Below are 20,884 nucleotides of genomic sequence, written 5' to 3'. Positions count from 1 at the left end.
TAGATTCAACGACAACCCTACCCATCAGGGCCAACCTGCTCAAGGTGGTCCCGGTGATACTGATCCAATCGTTGACGATGATGTAAATGCGAATGTGTTTCGCGATCACATGGCCGCAGAGATGTGGGAGGACTACCAGAACATCCTACATGAGCGCAATTTAGTAGACAATCACTCACTCATTAGATATCACGAAGATCCAGAGGACATCGAGGACATCGACCAATATTATGGGAGTTGAGGACGATAATGAAAGTGATGCTTAGGAGTACGACAACATACATAGCGCTACAAATGAAAATGTGCTGCATATCAACAAGTGAGGTTCATGTAACGCGCGATGCAAACAAATGAGAACATACGGCAATGAGTGCGACAAAAAGTAAAACATGACGATGACAATGTTTAAAACACACCAAATTCCCCCCTGGCAGCCTGGTCAAGAACAGATTGCAAGTAGGGGATCTGTCTTTCAGGCTTGGCAGCCAAGTAGATGGAGCATACTGCTGGGCTCCTTGCGAACATGTTCATGAGGGTAACGGACTCATCTTCTGAAATGAGTTCCTCCTCCTGCATGGCAAGCACAGCCTCTAGCCTTTCATCCAACACCCGAGTTTTGTTTTGGTCGGTGTTGGATGCTGATTTGCGAAGGCTGTCCGTCAGGCTATTGATGGAACCTTGCAGGTTCATGAAGACGGCAGTGCTGGCAGTGTCTTTGGCAGCCCTAGAGCCTTTGCGACTGCGGGCGGCTTGACTTTTACCGTGTGTCAACAACTTCGGCTTTTTGTCGACATTGGAGGCGTGGGATGAATCTACAAGTGACATTGTAGTTTGGGCGGTGCTGGGGGACATAATCATGTCGGAATGCGAGCGTTTGCCCATACTAGAGGGCGCAATAGAAGAGGAGGGAGGAGGGATGTTCATAGAACTTCTAGCAACTCCAGGAGTGACGGATGGGAGGGCTGACTCGATCTGGTCCCATCCAGCTTGTGGCACAGCAGCGACTTCAAGTCCAGATCCACTGGCTTCAGCAATAGGACCATCTGATGCTTGTACAGATAAGGAGGATCCACCGGCCTCGGAATTGACAGGAATAGCTGCCGATGCCTCTGCAGCCAAGGAAGCTGGATTGTAGGTGGCTGCCCCCCTGAGCACCACTCCTGTTTGGGAGAATCTCTGACATCTTTTGCCAGTGTCTCCATCCATTGTTTTGAAAGGTTCATTACCTGAAAATAAGAAGTGACTAGTAGACAGAATCATAAGCACGGACATACCTTGTTGGAATTGTTAGCGGTAATAAATTGGTTCCACTGGAGTTCTGCTGCTTCCCCCTGAATATTGGCACCGTTAACATTGTCCCAATGACAGCCCAATCGATTGTTGCGATATCTCTCGATGGCATTGTAGATTTGTTTCAACTATAGGAGTATTAATAATAAGTTAGTGATGCAGCTAGGGAGTAGGATACAGAAACGTACTGCTTGCCATTTCCTCTTACACTGTGCCATGTCCTTGTCTGGGCCTTGCTTCTGAAGTCCCACAAGTTCTTTGCTGCCTCATTGAAGGTCTCATCTTTGAAAGTTGTCCCAGCGATCTTTGACACCTGCGATTAAAGATAGACCAGGAATGCATTGACCTCCTCCTCACACCACTGGGCTTTGGGTTTACTTTTGCCCCTCTGAGTCATTATGAAGAGTTTGAAACTGAGTGTAGAGGATGATGGCAGCTACAGCTGAGACGATCTGTGTTTGCTGATAAGATCTTTCGCTCCTGCAAGGCATGATTGGGAGGTAGGTTTCATTAAAACTCCGCCATAAATGGCTTTCCGTGCCATTCCAACGCAACCTGTACATAAACATAAATTTTGTTCAAACATCGGTTGCTGAACGGGCTCTTAGTATGGGAATGTGTGACAATGCTGCGACATGGCACCGTCGCAGTCTGTGAGTGATAGAAGGGGGATCATGTCAGTCTCGTCAAGTGTTCTTAATGTCCCCCATATATGTTTTGGTTGTAAGGCCATTCAAGGCTTTTTCTTGAAAGATAGCTTTGGAAATTTTCACCGGATCTAGAACACCGTGGAATTCATGAAAATGTGGTCACATTGCACCATAGTAGCCTGCGAGGGACCTAATTCAGAAGTGCCTTTCATTGTGATACAACTCGCGACAACTTCACCTTGACTCTGAGACGAAGATGGTGAGATTTGACTGTGACCGGTTCGACCAATGGCCCATGATCAATCTGAGTCCATATAATGTTTACTCCTTCGCATTGCGGCTAAACGATATCTGAGACATTCTATTTTAAAAAGACAATATTCTTCCTCCTCATTCTGTTCTCCATCACTCGGACTGGACTCTGAGTTGTATTCGCACCCTTCATCGCTATCCTCCCCTTCCTCATCGAACTCTTCAAACCCCTCGCCATTGCCGTCATTGCCATCAGCGCCGTCTTCACCGTGCGCATCCTCGTCATTCACAATATCCATGGTGTCAGACTGTGTTGCTGACTGAGAGCCAAAGCAGTCCCTGGCTATTCTGCGCAAAGCAATTGAATGGCCAACACCCAAGTGCGTATATTGCATGAACATGTCTCTATTGACAAATCTGGCCCCAAAGTTAGAGGTCTTTTTTTACGAACTGTTGAATATTTACACTTACATTCCAACATAGTACTCCTCCCAGTCGTCTAGCTGTTCCCCAGGGTGCGCTAATGATTTTCCTTGCCGAAGCGAGCTTATGCCACGTCCAGAGGCAAATGTGGGAAGCAGGTGAGCTCCTCGAACTACTTGTCCTGGGTCAAGGAATCCAAACACATCCGGATCAGACTCCTCCACAAAAGCAATCTTTGGAAGACGGGCATGCCTGGTGCCAGATCTATAGCCCTGAAGCACTGCCAGCCATCGGACCCACAGAACCTCAAGGCGCTGTTTCGAAGGCTTGCTCCCACCATTGCCAGTGAGCCATACCTCCGTGTGATAAATACCTAACACTCTCGCATACCAGTATGGGTGGCTGGGCATTGACTCGCCTGAAAGCACCATAACATCGCCATGAGTTCGGGGGTTAATGCTATCATATTCGCGCCTTAAGTCATAAGTAGTGTAGCATATTTGCATAGTCTGAACTGAATAGATGGTGTTGTTGGGAATGATCACCACATTTCGTTCCTCATCCGTAAAGGTGTGGTCGCAGTAACTGATGTCCAACCTGCGAAGCCTATAAAGAACGTGGTCCCTCAGTTTGGGGATGAAATTCTGACCGCCTTCAGTCAGTAAAGTACAGCTCAGGTCCATAAGCTTTGTATCTACCTTGATAGCGGGATCGCCCCTCATTTTCTCACAGAAAAGCGAATAGACGGACTGGATTGTTCTGAGAATTGGATATATGGTGATGTATTTTCAATGAAGGGGGGGCATCCGCTTGCGATTGGTTGCTAGCGGAGGGTACGGTTCCTCCTGCCTTTGCTACATGCTGTAGTACACATCTCCTGCATTCGTGTTTGGCTAATTGTGCTGACGTGTCTAATTTGTTGGTCAGCAGGTAGAATGCCCTAAGGGCTCTGTGGGCAAGTTCTGCCTATTCAAACTTAACATCAGGCGTATAGTGGCAGGAAGACACAGCACTCACTATTTGAGTAGTAAAGGAATCCATCGCCCTGAAGAGCCTGATAGTTCTCGCGTAATCTCCCATCGCATGGAATTTATATGTCAGTAAATTATACTTCTTGACCCTTGCCCAACTGGGCTCTTGAGAAGCGTTGCCGTTTTCAGAACGTTGGGCAGCCCTACGTTGGCGCGCTGTCTTCTCTCTGGGTAATTCAACAGTAGTCAAAGCGGCACAGGTATAGTTTCAAAAATTCCGTAACTTGCGAGAAAGGTTCTTGAAAGTGTCTTCGAGAAAGGTTATCGTAGAGTCTGAATGTATCCTAAGTTTCGCGAGCGCGTGCCATTGTGCAAACCGATAAAGTAGTGATTGCACAATCGTGTCATGGTCCGGGGGGAATAGCCCTTCAAACACTGGAATAGCACACTAATGGCGGAGAGCATATCAGCAAATCAAGCGCTAAGGTTACTAAATGACTCAAAATACCTGTAGGATATCTTCAAAGTCCCGTGCTGCTAACCGTTTCATCTCAGATGTGTTGTTCGAAAATTTGCGAATTATGCCATTACCGAACGTTGGGATCTCTCGAATATTGCCAGCCCATTGGAGTTAGTAGGTCGCAGCGCCCCATACAAACTTCTCCTACCTGCTATCAAGGAGGGCAACCAGCTGGCTACCCTGTGGAAGGGCATAAAGAAGCCTGATTAGATGTGTGAATAGCGACTTCCAAGTGCCCAGTTCGCACTCGTGCATGAGGTCCACCACAAGCATGTGAAAGGGGTCTAGGCTGAACTTTCCAAGCTTGTGCACGAATTGATTCTTCCAGTAGACAGTTTGAGTTGATGAAAAAGCACCAGAAGTCATCGCGCTCACCAAAATAGGCACCCATGAGCCCTCTCCGAGGGTATTTTCCACCTTTGCACCGTCTACCGTATGTCCTGATGCGATAAATTCACGAGCCTTAGTAACCTTGGACATAACGTATGTTCGAAGGTTGGCTACACAGCTTTTCATGTCTCTCACCAGCCCAAGAGAGCTGAACAAGGCTTTCAGCGTGAAACAATGAGGGCAGGGACATGAGCCCATATCCTTGATAGTAGCAAGTAGAACCCTATAAATTGATGCACAATTCAGCATTCTTGACGACACAGATTAAAATATGTACTTTTCTGGATAGTCGGCCAAGTATGTAAAGAGCCGGGGAAAGACCCTCCGTAACACACCGTCAGCACATTTCAAAACGATGCCATGGTGGGAAGCCTCGAGGAAATCTTCATCCAATAAGATATCCCAGCAGGAATGAAACAATTCCCTGCGGCAATAAGTGAGAAGGGATACCATACCAGTTTTTGAGATGTGACACACGCCGCTCAGAACGTCCTTGATACTGTCAGGAACCTAAATTTGTCAATCACAGTAGAGAAACATGCTAGCTTCAACAAAACTTACCGATGGCAAAAATCCTACGAGGTGGCATGCCCCCGATTGGGGCGACGACCGTGCGTATTTAGTCAAATTCCCAAAATACACGTAGAGTGGCCAGGCCTTCGCAGTCCCAAAATTTGCCAGATGGGTGGCGTCAGAAAAGAACATCAAACCAGCGATGACGCGCTCTAGTGAACAGCCAGGCTCCTTTGGGAGCTTCTGAAGGCCATCCTGAGCTTCCAACCAGGTGTCGGAAGTGTAAAGCTCACCATAGATCCGCTCCTGATGTCCCGAGTCCCCCAAAGGATCCCTCCACAACCACTGAAAAGGCATGAGATGGAACACCCTTGCTTGGACATCCGCAAAAGCCACATGTATCACGTTGAGAAGCGGGCGATAATGAAACCCGGGAATAATGTAGGGGAGAAGACCTTCCTCCCATGACTTGGTTGGGATGTTAATAGTGACATCGGTCTGTATCCAATCATCTGGAAAAGAAATGCCTTTCCTGTTCTCCTCTTTGTCCAATTCTCGTAAGCTTCGCCTCACAGAAAAGTCCTCAAGGTGCTTGCGGTCGAAGTCCTCTGCCAGGATAACGTCCTTGACCAATTGAGAGACTTTAGTTTCGGATAATTGAGTGCTGCCGGAGTTCATCCAAGTTATAAGCCGGTAGATGGTCATATCAGCAAAAGGAAAGGGCGGTGCTAAGATGTTAGGTGGAGAGTCTGTTGTTTGGGCTATGGGAGATGTCTTTGCAAGTAGTGTAGATGGGATAAATTTATCTGGTTCAAAAGAAGGACGGCGAGGATATAGTCGGGAGAGTCCAAAGGCGTTGAAGGTAGTCTGGAGCGTGTCCCTTAATGTTAAAATAACACGTTGAAGTCTGAATCGGGCTGGTTGCGGGGCAGAACTTTGGACTGTTGAGCTGTTAGCATTGTCAGAAGGATTAAGATCTTGGTCTGAATGCTCGACGTCAACGAAAGTTCTCGGAGTTCGTCTCGACGGAGGTAAGTTTTCCTCTAAAATGATTTGAGCTATGTCCAAGGCAAGATACAAATACTAGCCAAAGAGACACAAACCTGAGCCATAGTCCAATCCTTGTCTAGAATCATCCCTCATTTCAATGTCAGCACCATCCTCACCTGACTCATGGGGGCGCCAAGAGTTTTCAGGAGAGTTGGCTCGGGAGGCACCGTATGAATGATGTGCCATGGACGCTGGCCCAAGAAGCTTGCAAGGGGCAATGGGTTTCAGACTGGGACGGTCCCTCATACACCAGACAGCTGAGATTCGCTGAAAATGATGATACTAGATTAGTATAAGTCTGAAGCAACCTTGAAAGGCCACCCACTGATGACGCGCTAGCCCCAGAGTTTGGGAGTGTACTTGAAAAAGCTGCCTCTTTTGCGTGCTCTTGTCTCTTCTGACTGGCAAGGGTGCTGCATCTCTTATAGAAAGGACAAGCTAAACGATGTCTAGTGAGTGCTCGAATGTCTGTCTTCCGTTCCCACAAGCAACCGGGAGCCTGGCAAGACACCATCACTAGTAGAAAAAGCAAAAAAATCCGGTCCAAAAGGTTTTAGAAAAGTGCATGGCAGCACTCTAGCCTGCAATGTAGGACGACCTGGTATGAGCGCTCAGGCCTCAGGTCTTGGCAGAGTCTAAAACCTAACCTGATGGAGTTGCCCGCACCGCAGCTAAGTTCGTTCGATCTCTTGAAAATATAACTTAGTAGAAGTGCCACCGTACTTTGTTCTGACAAGAGAGGGAAACAAACTCGAAATACTGTAAGAGACATGAGTATTAAGTTTGAGTTTCAATTATGGTGGTTGAGATGGCCTGGTGAAAGTGGGATTGCTGTCAGTGATGTTCAAGTTGGTAAAATGATGGGATATCAAAAGAGCTGTGTTGATTGGGCCTTAGGATTTTGCCGTACATGGCGTTAGCGTGACTGACATCGGTAAGTCACATTCCCTTCAACCTCGTACTAGCTCATATGTCTCCGTCCAATGAAGACATGCCCTCTGCACCCAATGCACCACCACTACAGCAAATTCATCTCTTCCCTGCTATTCCATATCCTTTAGATACACTCTCCCTTGCCATCACCTACCTCTCTTCTCCGAACTTCCAGCTTGACGAACTTGAGTCCCTCCTCTCCTCTCGCTTCCTCTCTCTAGATGAAGGGCCGGACTTCACCCCTACCCTTGCAAAGAATCAGCAGCATGATTCCTTAACAGGCCTTCCAGGTAGTCAACCATTGCACGCATCTCTTCTAAACTCACTGCCGTCTTTAATTACAGATCGTTTTGTTCTCCCTGCCCAAAATTCTCACTCACGTACAAACTCCATGCCAGTCAGCCAGAGTCTGCATTAGTTGTCTGCTTCTGCAACCAGAAGCGATAGTGCGACCGGTGATCGAAATTGTCAGTCGAAGGGAGTGAAATTATGTGCGGTACGTTGAACCAGTATATTTTAGAAGAATTTGCGACCAGTGATTAGATGGTTACTTACAAAACTCTCAGATGCCCTAGATGACTCCGGGTCTGCAAAGCGCACTGTTTGAGGATGACGATTCTTGCAGATGATGCAGGCAAAAATGTCTTGAGAAGGCGAACTTACTATGATGGCGACCTCAACTTGTCAAGCCCTATTTTCTGAATGGGGTGACCCACATTTAAGGTATGCCTCAGAATCAGGCCAATTTGAACTGACCAGTTTCTGAAGCTCCAAGTTCAAGTTGTGCAGAGTCTTGTGCTAGGCACGCATTCGACAGATGGTATGTAAGTTAAGCTCCATGATTTAATATTGACTCGTGCGAATGATACTGGTAAGTAGTCAACCTGATACCGATTTAACATAATCCAGACTAATACTACTGCATAGTCACCAGGCCAACTCGGTCATTCTTGTCATAGCCTCCATCATCCTCATGAAGACCGTATCATACCACCGCCCTTTCCTCAATGACCATGACTGCTCGTCTTTCTTCGTCGTACTTGACGACATCGAAGACCGACTGCCAGTCAGTACCTGTCTTCTCCCTACGGATCATGATGTGCTTCACCGCTGGTGCAGAACTGGGACTTGGTGATACAAGTAATAGTAGATCCTTGTCAGACCAAAGTGTAAGCAACCGTACTACTGTTGGCGCAAGCTTCTCGCGATGAGTACTTACTACAGATTTTTGATCCTTCTGAGTCACGTTCAGACTGGTCGAACACCCAGACTGCGCCTCTGATTTTTGAACCATCGTCGCATCATTATCTTGACGATTGTGTTCGAGTTGGCATGACTTGAGTACGTCCAAGTTGGATTGGTTGTGTGCCATCATGAACTCGGACACGTCCTCCGAAGGATTGAGCGAACCAGACTCGAAAGAGGGCTGACTTAGACTTGAAGTAGTGGAAAAGATTGCATCTTCAAATGCATGATCGGCATCACAGTGATAAGGCATAGTGCTAAGATGACTGCTAGAGGTAATTTTACACCGTTCGAAAAAAGGCAGGTGGTCAACGAGGTTTTTATACCAACTGTCGCAGTACAGCGGCCCTGACACTATACTGTGGCCGTAGAGCATATTATGCAGCAGGTGGTAGTGCCCTATGGCACCATGCCAAGTTTGGTATGTAATCGACGAGAAGACAGCACGTGCAATCCTTTTGAAACTCCGGACATACCAAAATGGAATAGTAATTTCATGAACATTAATATGAATTGTATCGTGAATACACATGTAATACGATTAGGTACTCTGGGGTTTTTGTAATTAGCATTACTACCACCAGTTCTACCTGTGATTTATTAGTACAGAGACTCATTATATCATGACCATCAGTATAAGCAATCGCACTGCAACTCAATTGCTTTCTTGCTCGTCTGATGCACACATCTAACAACGAGTCTGAACACAGTATATCGGAAATCGGCGAGGAAGTGCCCTTTCAAACTCCAATTGGCCTATTAAACAATGATTACCTAGTAACACTCATGTAGCCCACAGTCGCTTGAAAACCACCCATGAAAAAAATGAACTTGAGCTCAGCCGCTACTAGTACTTTCTGCGATGAAAAGCCAGCTATTTGTTGCCCCTATCCTGCCATTACTCAGGCCAGCTATGACAAGTCAAAGCTCTCTTCTCCCTCAAATTTGCCTCCAAGCTCTCCCCTGTCAATTGGAATATCAGGTATGGATGACTCCCATAGTATCATGGTGTTTTCTGGATAGACTCAAATATTATAACTGGCAGAGTTCGGGAGTATGGTCTCAGAGGAGGACGACAACTTCCCTGTGACACCTGATTCCAAGCAGTCCGGGGGTAAACACTGCCCCACTGCTGATATCTCCGAGTCTCACCACCATGAATCAGGTCATACTAGCAGCACTCCTGAATCAAAGAAACACGCCAAACTCTACCATCCTTATTCCCACTGGCGGCTGTTGTCAGGAGACAGATACCATGATTGTGCCGAGCAAATCTGGCGCAGACAGTCATGTCACCAGTACTCGGAAGGTATGAGCATCGAGGTACGCCATGTATTGAACATATATAGTTCCTATATATAATTATTACATCTGGCATGATAGGATCAGGAGGCGTTGTCGAGAGCTATAAAGGATATGAGCCCACACACCTTCCACTGCGCTATTCACTACAAGGAGGCAGTTCGAGAAACTTTGCGCATGGAATACTTGTACAGGGGCTGGCTGCTTGAGACGTCAAGAAGGTTGAACATCTTCAACGAGTCCTTACATCATGAAACGGAAACGGAGTTTGGGAAGGTGGATCAAGAATTGCAGTGGCTAGTGCATGTGCTTGTTGACCGGGGGGAATTGCCGCGCACGACTGATGATGTCCAATATATTACTGCAGCTTGAGAAAGCAGCGGGAAAGCTCTCATTCATGCTGATGCTGAGATTGGTATATTTAAACAATTTTCCATTGGAGATACGGATGATCGCAACAACAAATTGGAAGCCAGCCAAGTTACTGCTGTGTTGTAGTCATAGTAAGTCCCCCATGTACTATGATTAAGTCACCATTACTTATATCATTGACGTATTTCCAGGAATGTATTATTTCCACTAGCCAATTTGAATGGCTGTGCCTTGCTACTTTTGTTGTAATTTAGTTTGCTGTTTCATAAATGGGTTGCTTCCTATCGCAGAACTGTTCTGACTTTGATCTCAAGTCCCATCTTTTACCACTGACCATCCATCATGATGTATCCTGCTGGCAATGCTAGCTATAGTGACTTCAAGCACACAGTGTTAGGGCACAGTATTGATTATGATTCTGAGAACATCAACTCACTCTTCTCCGATTCTCATAGACAACCTGAAGTTCATGGTGCTACTACTAGCCATCATTCATCTGACTCTCTCTCTGGCAGACTTGATCCCAGTGCGCCAGCCGCTCAGATTCAGCTCGACTCCTTCGACATCCAGCATCATCACATCTCAATGCAACATCCAAATCAGTCTCCAGGCCAGCATGACTTCCTCTCGAGTCATTCACCACTTTCATCCGGTCCGTCATGGTACCCAGGTGCAGCCGCCATGCAGCATGCACCGATGTTCGCACCCTTTCCAACCTTCGGCGAAAGTCATCAAGGCAATGATTTGCCTCCCCCAATCTCATATGATCATCCGCTACCAGGTGCTGCCGCCATGTGGCAAGCACCAATGTTCACACGCTGTAGGACTTGGAGTCCTTGTAGCCTCGTAGAGGCTATTTTTATGGTATCCCTCAGCACCCTATTACTTTCCTACATGAAGCGCAGCTTTCCCGCGAGTCGCGCATAGCAGCCGCTACTTTCCCGCGACGGCTGCAACGTTCCCACGCGCGCGCACAGCCGCGCTTAGCGGCTGCTTTTCTCGCACTTCATCGGCCGACGCTCCACACCCATCCATAGTCCAAAACCAACCCAATGGTACATTGTTTCATGATTATATTTACATATCAGACCATTTTCGCATCGGACCACCTTTATTACATATAGCTTTACATATATAGCTCAGTAGCACGTCGGCTCAGTTCCACATGACAGCGCTTAACGCAATACTTAAGCACTAGCAGTACATATCATTCAGTAGCTTGTTTTCTGGACGTTCCAGTAGCAAACTCCCATTAGCCTACAGTTGGTAGCTATTGGCAATCAGTATCTGTTTACTGCTTGCATTGTATCAGTTATCACTTTGCTCTACATCTATCTCTATTTTCTATCATCTCTATTATCATCCGAATCCCTCGCGCATCGGCCGCTTCGCAGCTGCGTCTTTCCCGCGCCTTCGGCTTTCGCCCGCCGCTACGTTCCCGCGCTACGCGCGCGCACCCGCCGCTTTCCCGCGCTTCGCATCGGCCGACAAGCGGCACCTTCTGCGTCCATTTCTAGACCTTTGCTGCACTAGCTTCCCCTTTAGGGTCGAACACACTTGTTCCGCAAGTATAGCAGATAGGCAGTGCATGACCTACAACATAAAGATATCAGTTTGGAGCCTATAGCACCACTCTGAGTTGTAAACCTACAGCGCTTTCCAACCTTCGATGAAAACTATCAAGGCCATCATTGGCCTTCATCATCTGATCACGTGCCTCCGCCAACCCTCGACAATTACAATGGAACTTTGCTTCCACCATTCATAGTCCCGTCCCAGGATCCCATCTGTTTGAATGATTTGGCATCGCTGCCATCAGCACTTGCCGATTATCGGCGCAATTTTTCTCCGCCACTCCTATCTATGGACGGTGTCACTATGCTACCACCAGCAGCACCGGATTATATACAACCACAACCCCTCACAGCGCTGAAACATCCCCATCCCCAAACTCAAAAACGCGATGACGGTCTGTGGCGATTTGTCACATGCTCAGGTCAGCGACAAAAACCATTCGAAACCCCTTCAGTAAGTGCTCTTCCTTCATAAACTAATACATGTGCTCATAGTAGTGAAGCAGTCAGCGCCTTCTAGCACAACGCCTTCTCACCCTACCCCCACTCAGTCTATGCAGCCACAGATTGACCTTCCGCCTCTGGATTACCAATCTAATCTTCCAATACACAATGCCTTCATTCTCGCTGCGGAGAAGGAGCTTATCAGCAGCGCTGTCAACAATTGTACCATGATAAAGCCCTCGTTAAGAGAGGGCTTGGTCCAAGCCGCATTAGTAAATGCAGTCCAAAGCTGCTTGAAGATCACTCGATCTGACCCGGCCGAGTTGGCGAAAAAAGAAATTGAAGGTAAATTGAATATCAGATTTGGAGAATGGATCGCTGTAAATTTAACAGAATTTGGTCAACGTTGGGCGGAAAAAAATGCGGGATTATTGTACATGAGTCTCTCCGCACCGTTTAAAATTTTAATGGCAGCTTGTAAAGAGCTGGCATTTAGCGTTGTTGATCGAGGCTACGATCTTCGACCCTCGCTTTGGTCGAACACATTGGAGTCAAAGTGGAAGCAAAAGAAAATCAAAAGCCTCATCGGCAATGCAACCTGGCCTCTCAAATTTCTCTTCAAGAAGGATGAAGAGACTGGTCAATGGATGGCATTCGAGCATGACACGCTTCTAGATGTGGTTCTTGGTGTAGTGAGGAAACTCAAATATCGGCACTACATCCGTGATCTGGATAATCTTTATTGCATGGCTGCAGCTGCAATCTACTGTGTTTTAATGCAGTTTTCTTCCAGAAAATTGGACCGTGAAATCGAGTTTTCGACAGAAACTTTCAAATTCATTTATGACCTGTCGAAGCAATACATCGCGAACGTCATCCAGAAGAACAAGAAGTTGGCAAAAAGATGGTCGGATGTGAAGGCCCGCACCATGACTAGATTAGCTGACATTGTATGACTAATGACTACTACTATAGTAGAACTGGGACTCTGAAATTGTAGGTCTACCGCAATACCATCCACCGTGACATATTGTAAGAACGTAGCGATTTGTATTGGTGTCGACGCCATGTGCGTGCTCAATGTTGTCAATGTTAACTTCAGACTGCCCGTTTGTATACGGTGTCACGTGACCTTTGAAAAGGCAGTCCCAGGAGAGACAACAGCAGCACTGGCAGAAAAGACCATGAGTTCATTAATTTCCTTCAAACAAAAACTGCTGTACTAATGATATATCCTACATCCAACTGAGTCATTCATCCGTACACCCTGCTCTCCTCCTAGCCCTGACTCTGCCTGCCTCTGGACCGAACTCCCCATTACAATGCTCACCAAGATGCTCAGCCAGCCACCGTACCATGTCTGTCCCTTCCCTACCAGTACTAGACTGGCATAGTCGCCCAATGGGTGGCAGGACCCGGTTTGCAAGGTGGTACTCGTGATCTAAGGTGAGCTCCAATTTTTACCTGAGACTGGAGAAACTCACCGAATTAGTAGCAGAACTTGAACAGGCATTGATCCCTGGACATCGGGGAGACATCATTCTTGCTGCTACAGGACAGATATCAGAGAACCAAAAACCAACGACGAAGCCCGCAAGCACGCTAGTACCACCCATGGCAGACATTGAGTCAAAATGTGCCATGCTTCTGCAGTGTAAACCTCCATGAGTTGTTGGAGACATATCAAGTAAGCTTTTTGCGACAGGAATATTTGAGCGTGCAGGAATTGAAGAACTCCTAGGCTCTGATGCATTCTCATGCAGATCTAAGTCATTCACCATATTTTTCGGTCCGTCCAGCATTTTAGCACCCTTTGCTATCGCACTCATGCTAATGTTAATGCCCAAAATAGGGTATCTTTCAAGCGACATATATTACACTGACATTTTTGGCTTCCTCTGAATTTGGTACTCACTTACAGGCCCTGACCAGCATATAAGACGCAAGCTGGTTAGCTTTCAGAACCCTCATCTCGCACCCTCTCCTCTGAGTTACCCATTCGACCATTTTCTCCCTTCCCATCTTTCCCTGTCTCTATGTCCGATGCCGAGCACGGTGCATCACCTGTTATGCACTCAAATAGATCTGTTAGGCGGAGCCCTAAGAGGGGCGTCGTCCACTAATGTTCGTGACGTAACCGGAAGGATCCGGTATAGCAAGTGAGGCTGGCGACGACGAGTCAGCAGCGATCACAGTACACGCGTGTCACGTGACTTCGTAGACGGATGTCACGGAAGTCACTCAAGGTAAGGACTGTCTTGTCCGAACGATGAGGTCGATCGAGGTAGACTTAGCCGCGATGAGCGACTAAGAAAAGATACTAGAGACTGAAGCTGAGGGGGCTTCAGAGGGAAGTATGTTCCAGGGAAGATTGAGTAGATTCAAGTTAGAGAATCTAGTACAGGGTGACCGACTACTTATACTAAGTGGAGAGGGTTAAGGGCAAGGCTACCACACAGTAGGTAAGGGTAAAGGGGATACGAAAGTGGTATAGGTGCGTTGGCAACACAGCCGGATTAGTGATGGTTGGTCGAATGTGGAATGAGACCGAGAAACATTGGAACGGACCAACGGTAAGAATACAACGTGCGGGAATCCGCAGTCAGGGGAAACAGAAAGAGGAAAGCCACATTGGTGGCACGAGTCAGACCGAGTCATAGGTGCGGGACCACATTGGTGGTCAAATCAGGGGAGGAACGTGCGTGCACGTGCATAGAGGCGGGCGATGCGAGGGACGGGAACGGTCCCGAGGATCTGGTCAACGGAAAGGCGGTAAAGGAGGACGAGCCGGTAGATGGTGAGGGCGAGGATGAGGGGAAAATGATAGGGGGGCCACGTGACCGATGTTACTTGTAACATCACCCATCGATGAACTACCTAACTCGGAGGGCTTGGGCAGTGTCGAGCACCAGCAGGCTGAGGCCAGCCACAATCAAGCAGTAATATCTGCACAGGCTCGACAAAGACGGAGGATCGCGCAGCTGGAGGAGAAGCTATTGGCTCTCAAATCAGGGTGTGCCGCTAAAGAAAGGTATGACCTCTGTTACAGTTGTTGAGTTTTGTTTCTCACTGTAGTGTAGGCAGACTAACTATTACGTGGCTCAAGGAAGAGCAATTAGATGTATGGTTGCTCTTTTCAATAGCCTTGAGGATCTAGTTGCCGAAAATGACCGGAGGTATGACGTTGAAGAGGATGCAGAAACTACCACTGAGTAAGTCTTTCCCTAGGTGTGTGAGCGTTACTCATTGTTTTATATAGTCAAGATCGGTTGCAGATAGGCTACATTACGTTCACGAATACCTTGCGGTGGTTCTTCAAGAAGGCCACAGAGCTGGAGTACGAAGAATATGCACAAATGTTAAAAATGGTTCATTTGCATTATGTCAATGATCATCTTACTTTTACTGAACTATGTTTTCAGCTTCGGCAAGGGGCTGATGCTGCTCAAGGGGATGATACCTCCAAACTGAAGGTTCTCGTTTCCGAGTGGGTCAACTGTGAATTCAAGCCCGATCCTCTGGTCGATCCAGACGACAAACATTCGTGCGGGTTTACCAATGATGCATGTGGTAGGCTACTTTGTTCTTTGGAACTTGATTGGAACAATCCAACGTAAGTGGTGCGCTTAGAATTCCGAGAAAATCACTCACATGTCACCAGTGTAAAGGCAGGCATTCGAGATTGCGCAGATGGCCACATCGTAACCGACCTCTCCTTTCCAGCATTTGTATATGAAAAATACACTGCAAAACCTGATGATCTGGAGGAGGGGCTATTCAAGGGAAAAATCCTTCTTCAGGTATGTGGCCCAGCGATAGCCTGGAATTGATCTCAGTTGTTTTCCAGGCATACAAAGCAGTATTTACGTCACCTTCCTCAGCTAAAGACGTCGACGGCGATGGCGATGGGGTTGACATCATTCAAAACAACCAACGCACTAGGAAATCCTTCAATGGACTCAAGGTCAAGAAGCATGTAGCGCAGATCATCAAGATGGAGAAAGTTACCCCTCGGTCCATTGCATACATAATTTGCCAAGTAAGTCATATCATCGGTCATATTGATGGTATCTAATAATCAAGCTGACAGGTCCGATTTGCACTATCTTCAGTCACTTCCTGGCGATCCATTGACGGAGACTTCGACTATGTCCAATTTTGGCAGACCATTGTCGACTTCTTTGAAAAGGCTCCTGGTCGAGAAGCTCAGTGCCGCATAGATAGGCTTCTGGAGTGGTGGACTAGGTGCATTTTTGACTGTCCCAGCAAGCCTTAATTGAACTCGCCATTGAAAGGTTTTTGGAAGGAGTCACTGTGATGACCTCAGCCAAGTAGTAAAGGACAATATGTCTGTAAATGCTCTTGCAAGGCAAAGGGCAGCACGCGACGATGCTGCTTTCGACTCGCCGTAGGACTTGAACGTACTTGACTGTCATCATTTATAGCAAGTGATCTGTAGCACGCTTTATATTCATAATTTTGACCTAATGTCATATATGTTTGAAATTTACTTCGTGTGATAAGGATATTACATCTGCAACAAATCTTTTTCGAATGAATCATTTTAAACTACAAGATCTTAAATGCACACATACAAAATCGCCCTTTGGAGTGCACAAATACAAAATTGCTGTGATGTATGACGCCGCATGCATTATCTGCCGCTCATTAAATGCTTGCAGTTCAATATGCGAGTCATGAATCACTCTCCCTATGTTCGATACCCTGAGTCAATGGAACATATAATGAGCTTTGTCTTGTCCGTATTTTCTAGTTTCGTAATAATAAGCCATCACAAATGGATGTCGGCGCCAAATGGTAAAATGGTTGTTGGGTGAACAAACTGTATAGCTGAGATCTCAAAGGCACACATACAAAATCTCTCCCTTTGGAGCACATCAATATGGGATCGCGATGATGTGTGACACTATGCGCATTATCTTCCAGTCATTGAATCCTTGCAGTTCGAGGTGCAAAAGATGGATCACTCCCCTTATGCTCCACACCCTGAGTCCATGAAGTAGAGGATGCGCTTTGTCTTCTCCGTGTTTTTTTAGTTTCGCAATAATACACTGTCACACATTAATGTTGGTGCCAATCAGTAAGGTAGTCTTCGAATGGACAAATTGTATAACTGAGACTAGACATTCAAGGCAGAATATGACTTGACTGTTGCTCGCTTGTCAACACACTCCGGTAGCTGTGCCAACGTAATATTTCTTCCCGCAGATTTCAAAGTGCAATATATAATATGATCATTGCATACTTACAGAAGGTTGAATGGCAACTTGAAGTATAATATAGGTAGACTGTCATTTGCTCGCTGAAAACCTGAACACATCTTCACATGGATCCCCAACTGCAGTTTACAAAACCACTATTAGATCATCAAAGAAAATGCTGTCAAAATTTCAAATAGCACACATTTTGTTTGTCACTTGCTTTGGTGAGCACGTAGTTGTTCTCTGGAAGATGCCAGCACTTGGGACTACCCTGGACGTTGACCAGTAATTGATGAATATCCCTGCATTTTGAACAAGTGGTATCAACATAGAAGTAGAGTAAAGATTTTTGTGATTCGCTCCATGAACATACCTCGGCTACTGTGCAAACATGATGTTTCTTTGTACAGATAGCTAACCGCATCACACAAGACAATTGTTAGACAACTGATCAGGATGGCATTGATTTTTTGAGAGCAACAAAAGTGGTATCATCATTACTTGCGTATCACTAGTTTGTTCTCTGGAAAAATGCCAGGTTTCGTTCTTAACTTTGACATTTTGGACTTTGCTTCCTACATGGCTATTATAATTCATCCAGTTTAAGTATCTGAGTTTGCTCTATCTTTCCTTGAGGCTTGATTTTGAGGGATGCGGGGGTCTTTTACTGATCACAGACTTGTGTGGAGAAATCAGGAACTCTTCTTGCCTCTATAAGGTCAAACATGCCATTGTAACGATCGGTAGCAGAATTATGCAGATGCTTGTGATTGCATACTATATATTGATATATATGACATTCTAATTTGTCCCTCGGTTCACTGATGATTGTTGACCATTTTAAGAAAGTACAACACTTCTGACCAACTTGAGGTGAAAGATGATAAGATCGCCATGATACTTTCTCAGATCCGCGAATATCTTTGGTCTCTGCGTCGAAAGGAAGGTACACGAACCAGTACGTAACTACATGGTCCGGCCCCATGGATATTGCACATCTTCGCAGATGCTCTAACTATTTCTGCACCAGACACATTCGACAGGATGTCATACCTTGTATGCATGTCCTGCACCCTATGCAGTTTGGACTCGGTTCGGAAGATGGTGTGGCAAACTACTGTCGATTGCTAGCTAGTAATCGCAGGTCTTCATTCATGCACTAGATCACTGTATTTGAAGTCAATGTCCATAGCAAGTGCACTGATTGTAGGAGAACTCCTGTTTTGTCTTCTCATCTAAAACTGGTTTTTATTTCTGACGATCATTCAAAAGCATGATGCTCGAGCAGTGTGTATATAAATATGCTGAAAGTTTCGGGTGATGTTTAGGAGCCCATATCCATACGTACACGTCTGTTTGAAATTCACAAGTAGCACTAGGACGACTCGATTGGGGTAAATGACGAGGTTCATTCGTCCCATGATGAGCTCAGTCCTACTAGAGCTCGAGACTAGACCGCATCGCAAAGTGTGTGTACTGGGATGAAGATGTTTTTTTTTCGAGTGGAGTCGATTTCAATACCATCCAGCAGAAAAGTTAAAGCCTGAGCCTGTAATACAGATAGATCAGCACACTGAGCCAAAAATGATTATGCGAGGCGTCCGTCAGAGATGATAAAGCAAGCGGATAAACCTTCTTTGCCTGAAGATGACGTTGACATATCGGATGTGGACTTTATCGTTGTCAGTAGTACCGAGATCAAGATATTGTAGGATTCGCATAGTCACTCATGTGTCATGCTTTCAAGTCAATGAAGCATCTCCATACATTCAAGGGTCACTCTACAAGATGCACTGGGTAGACAGCATTGAAATTATAGGCGCAGAACTTGAAGCAACCGCACTGACTCTGAACTAGGTAGTACTACTGCATCATCAACGTTCAACCACGGCACCAACATTCAAGCTGAAGCATAACTCACTATAGCGACATGCTGCTCTGGCTGTTAGTACCTCACTTGTCAGGAAAATCGCATGTTTGAATGCCATCCTAAATAATACAACGCGAGGGTCAGTCACGTTGCCGAATCCTGGATGCAAAAATCCTACTCCTACTCACATACCATACACATTTCATGCCAAAGCAACATTGATTGTCATGGATGCAAGATGTATGTTGCTCGAGGCATGCACTGACGACCGTAGATGCTGTCAAAGCAACGATGATGGCGAGGAAGGAGAAATGCATTATTGTGCGAGATGACGAGCCTTCTGCTAGGGTTATCTCGACTAATAACTCTGAGGACTGAGGTACACAGTAGGAAGACTGCTTACTTTTATATCCTGAGTGTACTAGTAATGGAAGACCCAGGAGTTCCGATCGGCTTGGAAGAATAGCTATCGCCATTGAATGGTACAAATTTAGGCAAAACCTATGGGCTACAAATTACCCCATGGTCAGTGACTGGTGCAGTTTGAAATTGTATATCCGGTATTTGCCTTTTGCTCACCTCATGCTTCCGTGCATATTTCTTACATACACTCGTCCAAGTTGTCATGTTCTGCAAGGCACTGCGATGGTCAGGGCTTTCTCCATGGCCGCAAATAATCTGTCAAGCGTCTTGTGGACATCCTCTAATGGTAAGTGTTGTAACCTTAGATCCCCGCAATGTTCGAAAAAAAGCACGAGTTACCTTCCCATGGGTCTCTGATCGGGTTGGTTTTGTCAACGAGGGCTGCTGGCAGTAATAAGCATAAATGCACCAACGTAAGGACAGAAAACAGCTACATCTATATTACGACGCCTTGCTTTTCTCCTGAGCTACAACATAGAAGATAGGCGTTCGCTTCAGATCAGCATGATACAACATATATTTATACAGCGATTCCGAACTTCAACTTGACCTAATTCTGACTCGGCCGAAAACGAGCGAACTCCTCATGTTGAAAAGGAATAAAATCTGCAGGATGATTGACCCCTTTGGACATTGGACTAGCGAATGGGCGAGTAGAGCGTCTCGCATTCTTCAGAGAAGCATGCCCGTATAACATTAAGCACGTGTATGAATAGTACTTGATAGATTTGTAAGATCAAGTCATACTGAGCTCCTCCAAGCTAGACAGTCCTCGCCAACTGGCGGGCAAATCGACCTGTCAATTTACAGACAAATTAGAATGAGAGCCGTCAATGATTGTCATCAAGATAACAGAAAAACACTGAAAGAAGACAAAAGGAGAATATCAAATGATCAACCATGTTCTAAAACCATCAGTGACCGTCGTCGTTGGACGGAGACAAACAGCAGAGGAACAACACAACACGAGCCCACCATTTGGAGGTGTCGACACGTTTTGCTTTGTCGCTAGCTCGTTCTGGCGGCCGAGTAACATACAGTGCCTGCAGATAGAAGTTGAGATGCCAGTCATTGATAACACATCCCTCAAACAACATACCTTTTTGTCATCTAGTGCAGGAATGTCGACAACAGGAGGACTAGGGCGAGAGGAAGTACTAAGTCCTATGCGTTGCTGGAGTTCGACGTGTTCATCGGTGTTTGGTTGGGAACGGTGGAAGAGTGAGGGAAGGCCAGTGAGGAGCACACGTGGACGTGATCCCCAGGATAGTGCAAAAGCATTGCGGAGGCAATGGAGAGATGGATCAGGATGGGTAGTGGAGGACTGAAAATATGAAAATCAGAATAACTTGTGCAGGTAAATGATGGTAACTCACAGGACCGCTGTCTTGCACATTATCAGAAAAGCCTTGTGGCACTCGACATGAGGCTGGACGGATA

The 20,884-nt window shown here is 46.2% G+C and overlaps 5 protein-coding genes across 5 annotated transcripts; 3 read left to right on the top strand and 2 right to left on the bottom strand.

Annotated features, from left to right (window-relative positions):
- Positions 1-405: 405 nt before the first annotated feature.
- Positions 406-3,337, bottom strand: F5147DRAFT_783177 (uncharacterized protein; the record flags this gene model as incomplete). The annotated part of the gene is made up of 5 exons (XM_041442807.1): positions 406-1,176; positions 1,275-1,418; positions 1,479-1,551; positions 2,379-2,609; positions 2,664-3,337. The coding sequence occupies 5 exons, from the start codon at positions 3,335-3,337 to the stop codon at positions 406-408; spliced, it is 1,893 nt and encodes a 630-aa protein (XP_041284335.1).
- Positions 3,338-6,829: 3,492 nt separating this feature from the next.
- Positions 6,830-9,911, top strand: F5147DRAFT_783175 (uncharacterized protein; the record flags this gene model as incomplete). The annotated part of the gene is made up of 6 exons (XM_041442806.1): positions 6,830-6,907; positions 6,957-6,993; positions 7,049-7,282; positions 9,283-9,351; positions 9,403-9,560; positions 9,621-9,911. 6 exons carry the CDS (start codon positions 6,830-6,832, stop codon positions 9,909-9,911), a joined length of 867 nt encoding a protein of 288 aa, XP_041284334.1.
- Positions 9,912-10,253: 342 nt separating this feature from the next.
- Positions 10,254-12,885, top strand: F5147DRAFT_783174 (uncharacterized protein; the record flags this gene model as incomplete). The annotated part of the gene is made up of 3 exons (XM_041442805.1): positions 10,254-10,731; positions 11,596-11,939; positions 11,992-12,885. The coding sequence occupies 3 exons, from the start codon at positions 10,254-10,256 to the stop codon at positions 12,883-12,885; spliced, it is 1,716 nt and encodes a 571-aa protein (XP_041284333.1).
- A 1,887-nt stretch (positions 12,886-14,772) lies between these two features.
- Positions 14,773-16,205, top strand: F5147DRAFT_590267 (uncharacterized protein; the record flags this gene model as incomplete). The annotated part of the gene is made up of 6 exons (XM_041432167.1): positions 14,773-14,960; positions 15,010-15,141; positions 15,189-15,542; positions 15,591-15,729; positions 15,777-15,905; positions 16,020-16,205. The coding sequence occupies 6 exons, from the start codon at positions 14,773-14,775 to the stop codon at positions 16,203-16,205; spliced, it is 1,128 nt and encodes a 375-aa protein (XP_041284332.1).
- Positions 16,206-20,358: 4,153 nt separating this feature from the next.
- Positions 20,359-20,869, bottom strand: F5147DRAFT_783172 (uncharacterized protein; the record flags this gene model as incomplete). The annotated part of the gene is made up of 4 exons (XM_041442804.1): positions 20,359-20,487; positions 20,544-20,768; positions 20,821-20,831; positions 20,863-20,869. 4 exons carry the CDS (start codon positions 20,867-20,869, stop codon positions 20,359-20,361), a joined length of 372 nt encoding a protein of 123 aa, XP_041284331.1.
- Positions 20,870-20,884: the final 15 nt, after the last annotated feature.

This window comes from Suillus discolor, assembly GCF_016758755.1.
Source record: "Suillus discolor strain FC423 chromosome Unknown F5147scaffold_316, whole genome shotgun sequence".
NCBI classification, from domain to species: domain Eukaryota; kingdom Fungi; phylum Basidiomycota; class Agaricomycetes; order Boletales; family Suillaceae; genus Suillus; species Suillus discolor.
The sequence above is the reverse complement of the archived record's forward strand: the minus strand, read 5'-3'. Positions and strand labels throughout refer to the sequence as shown.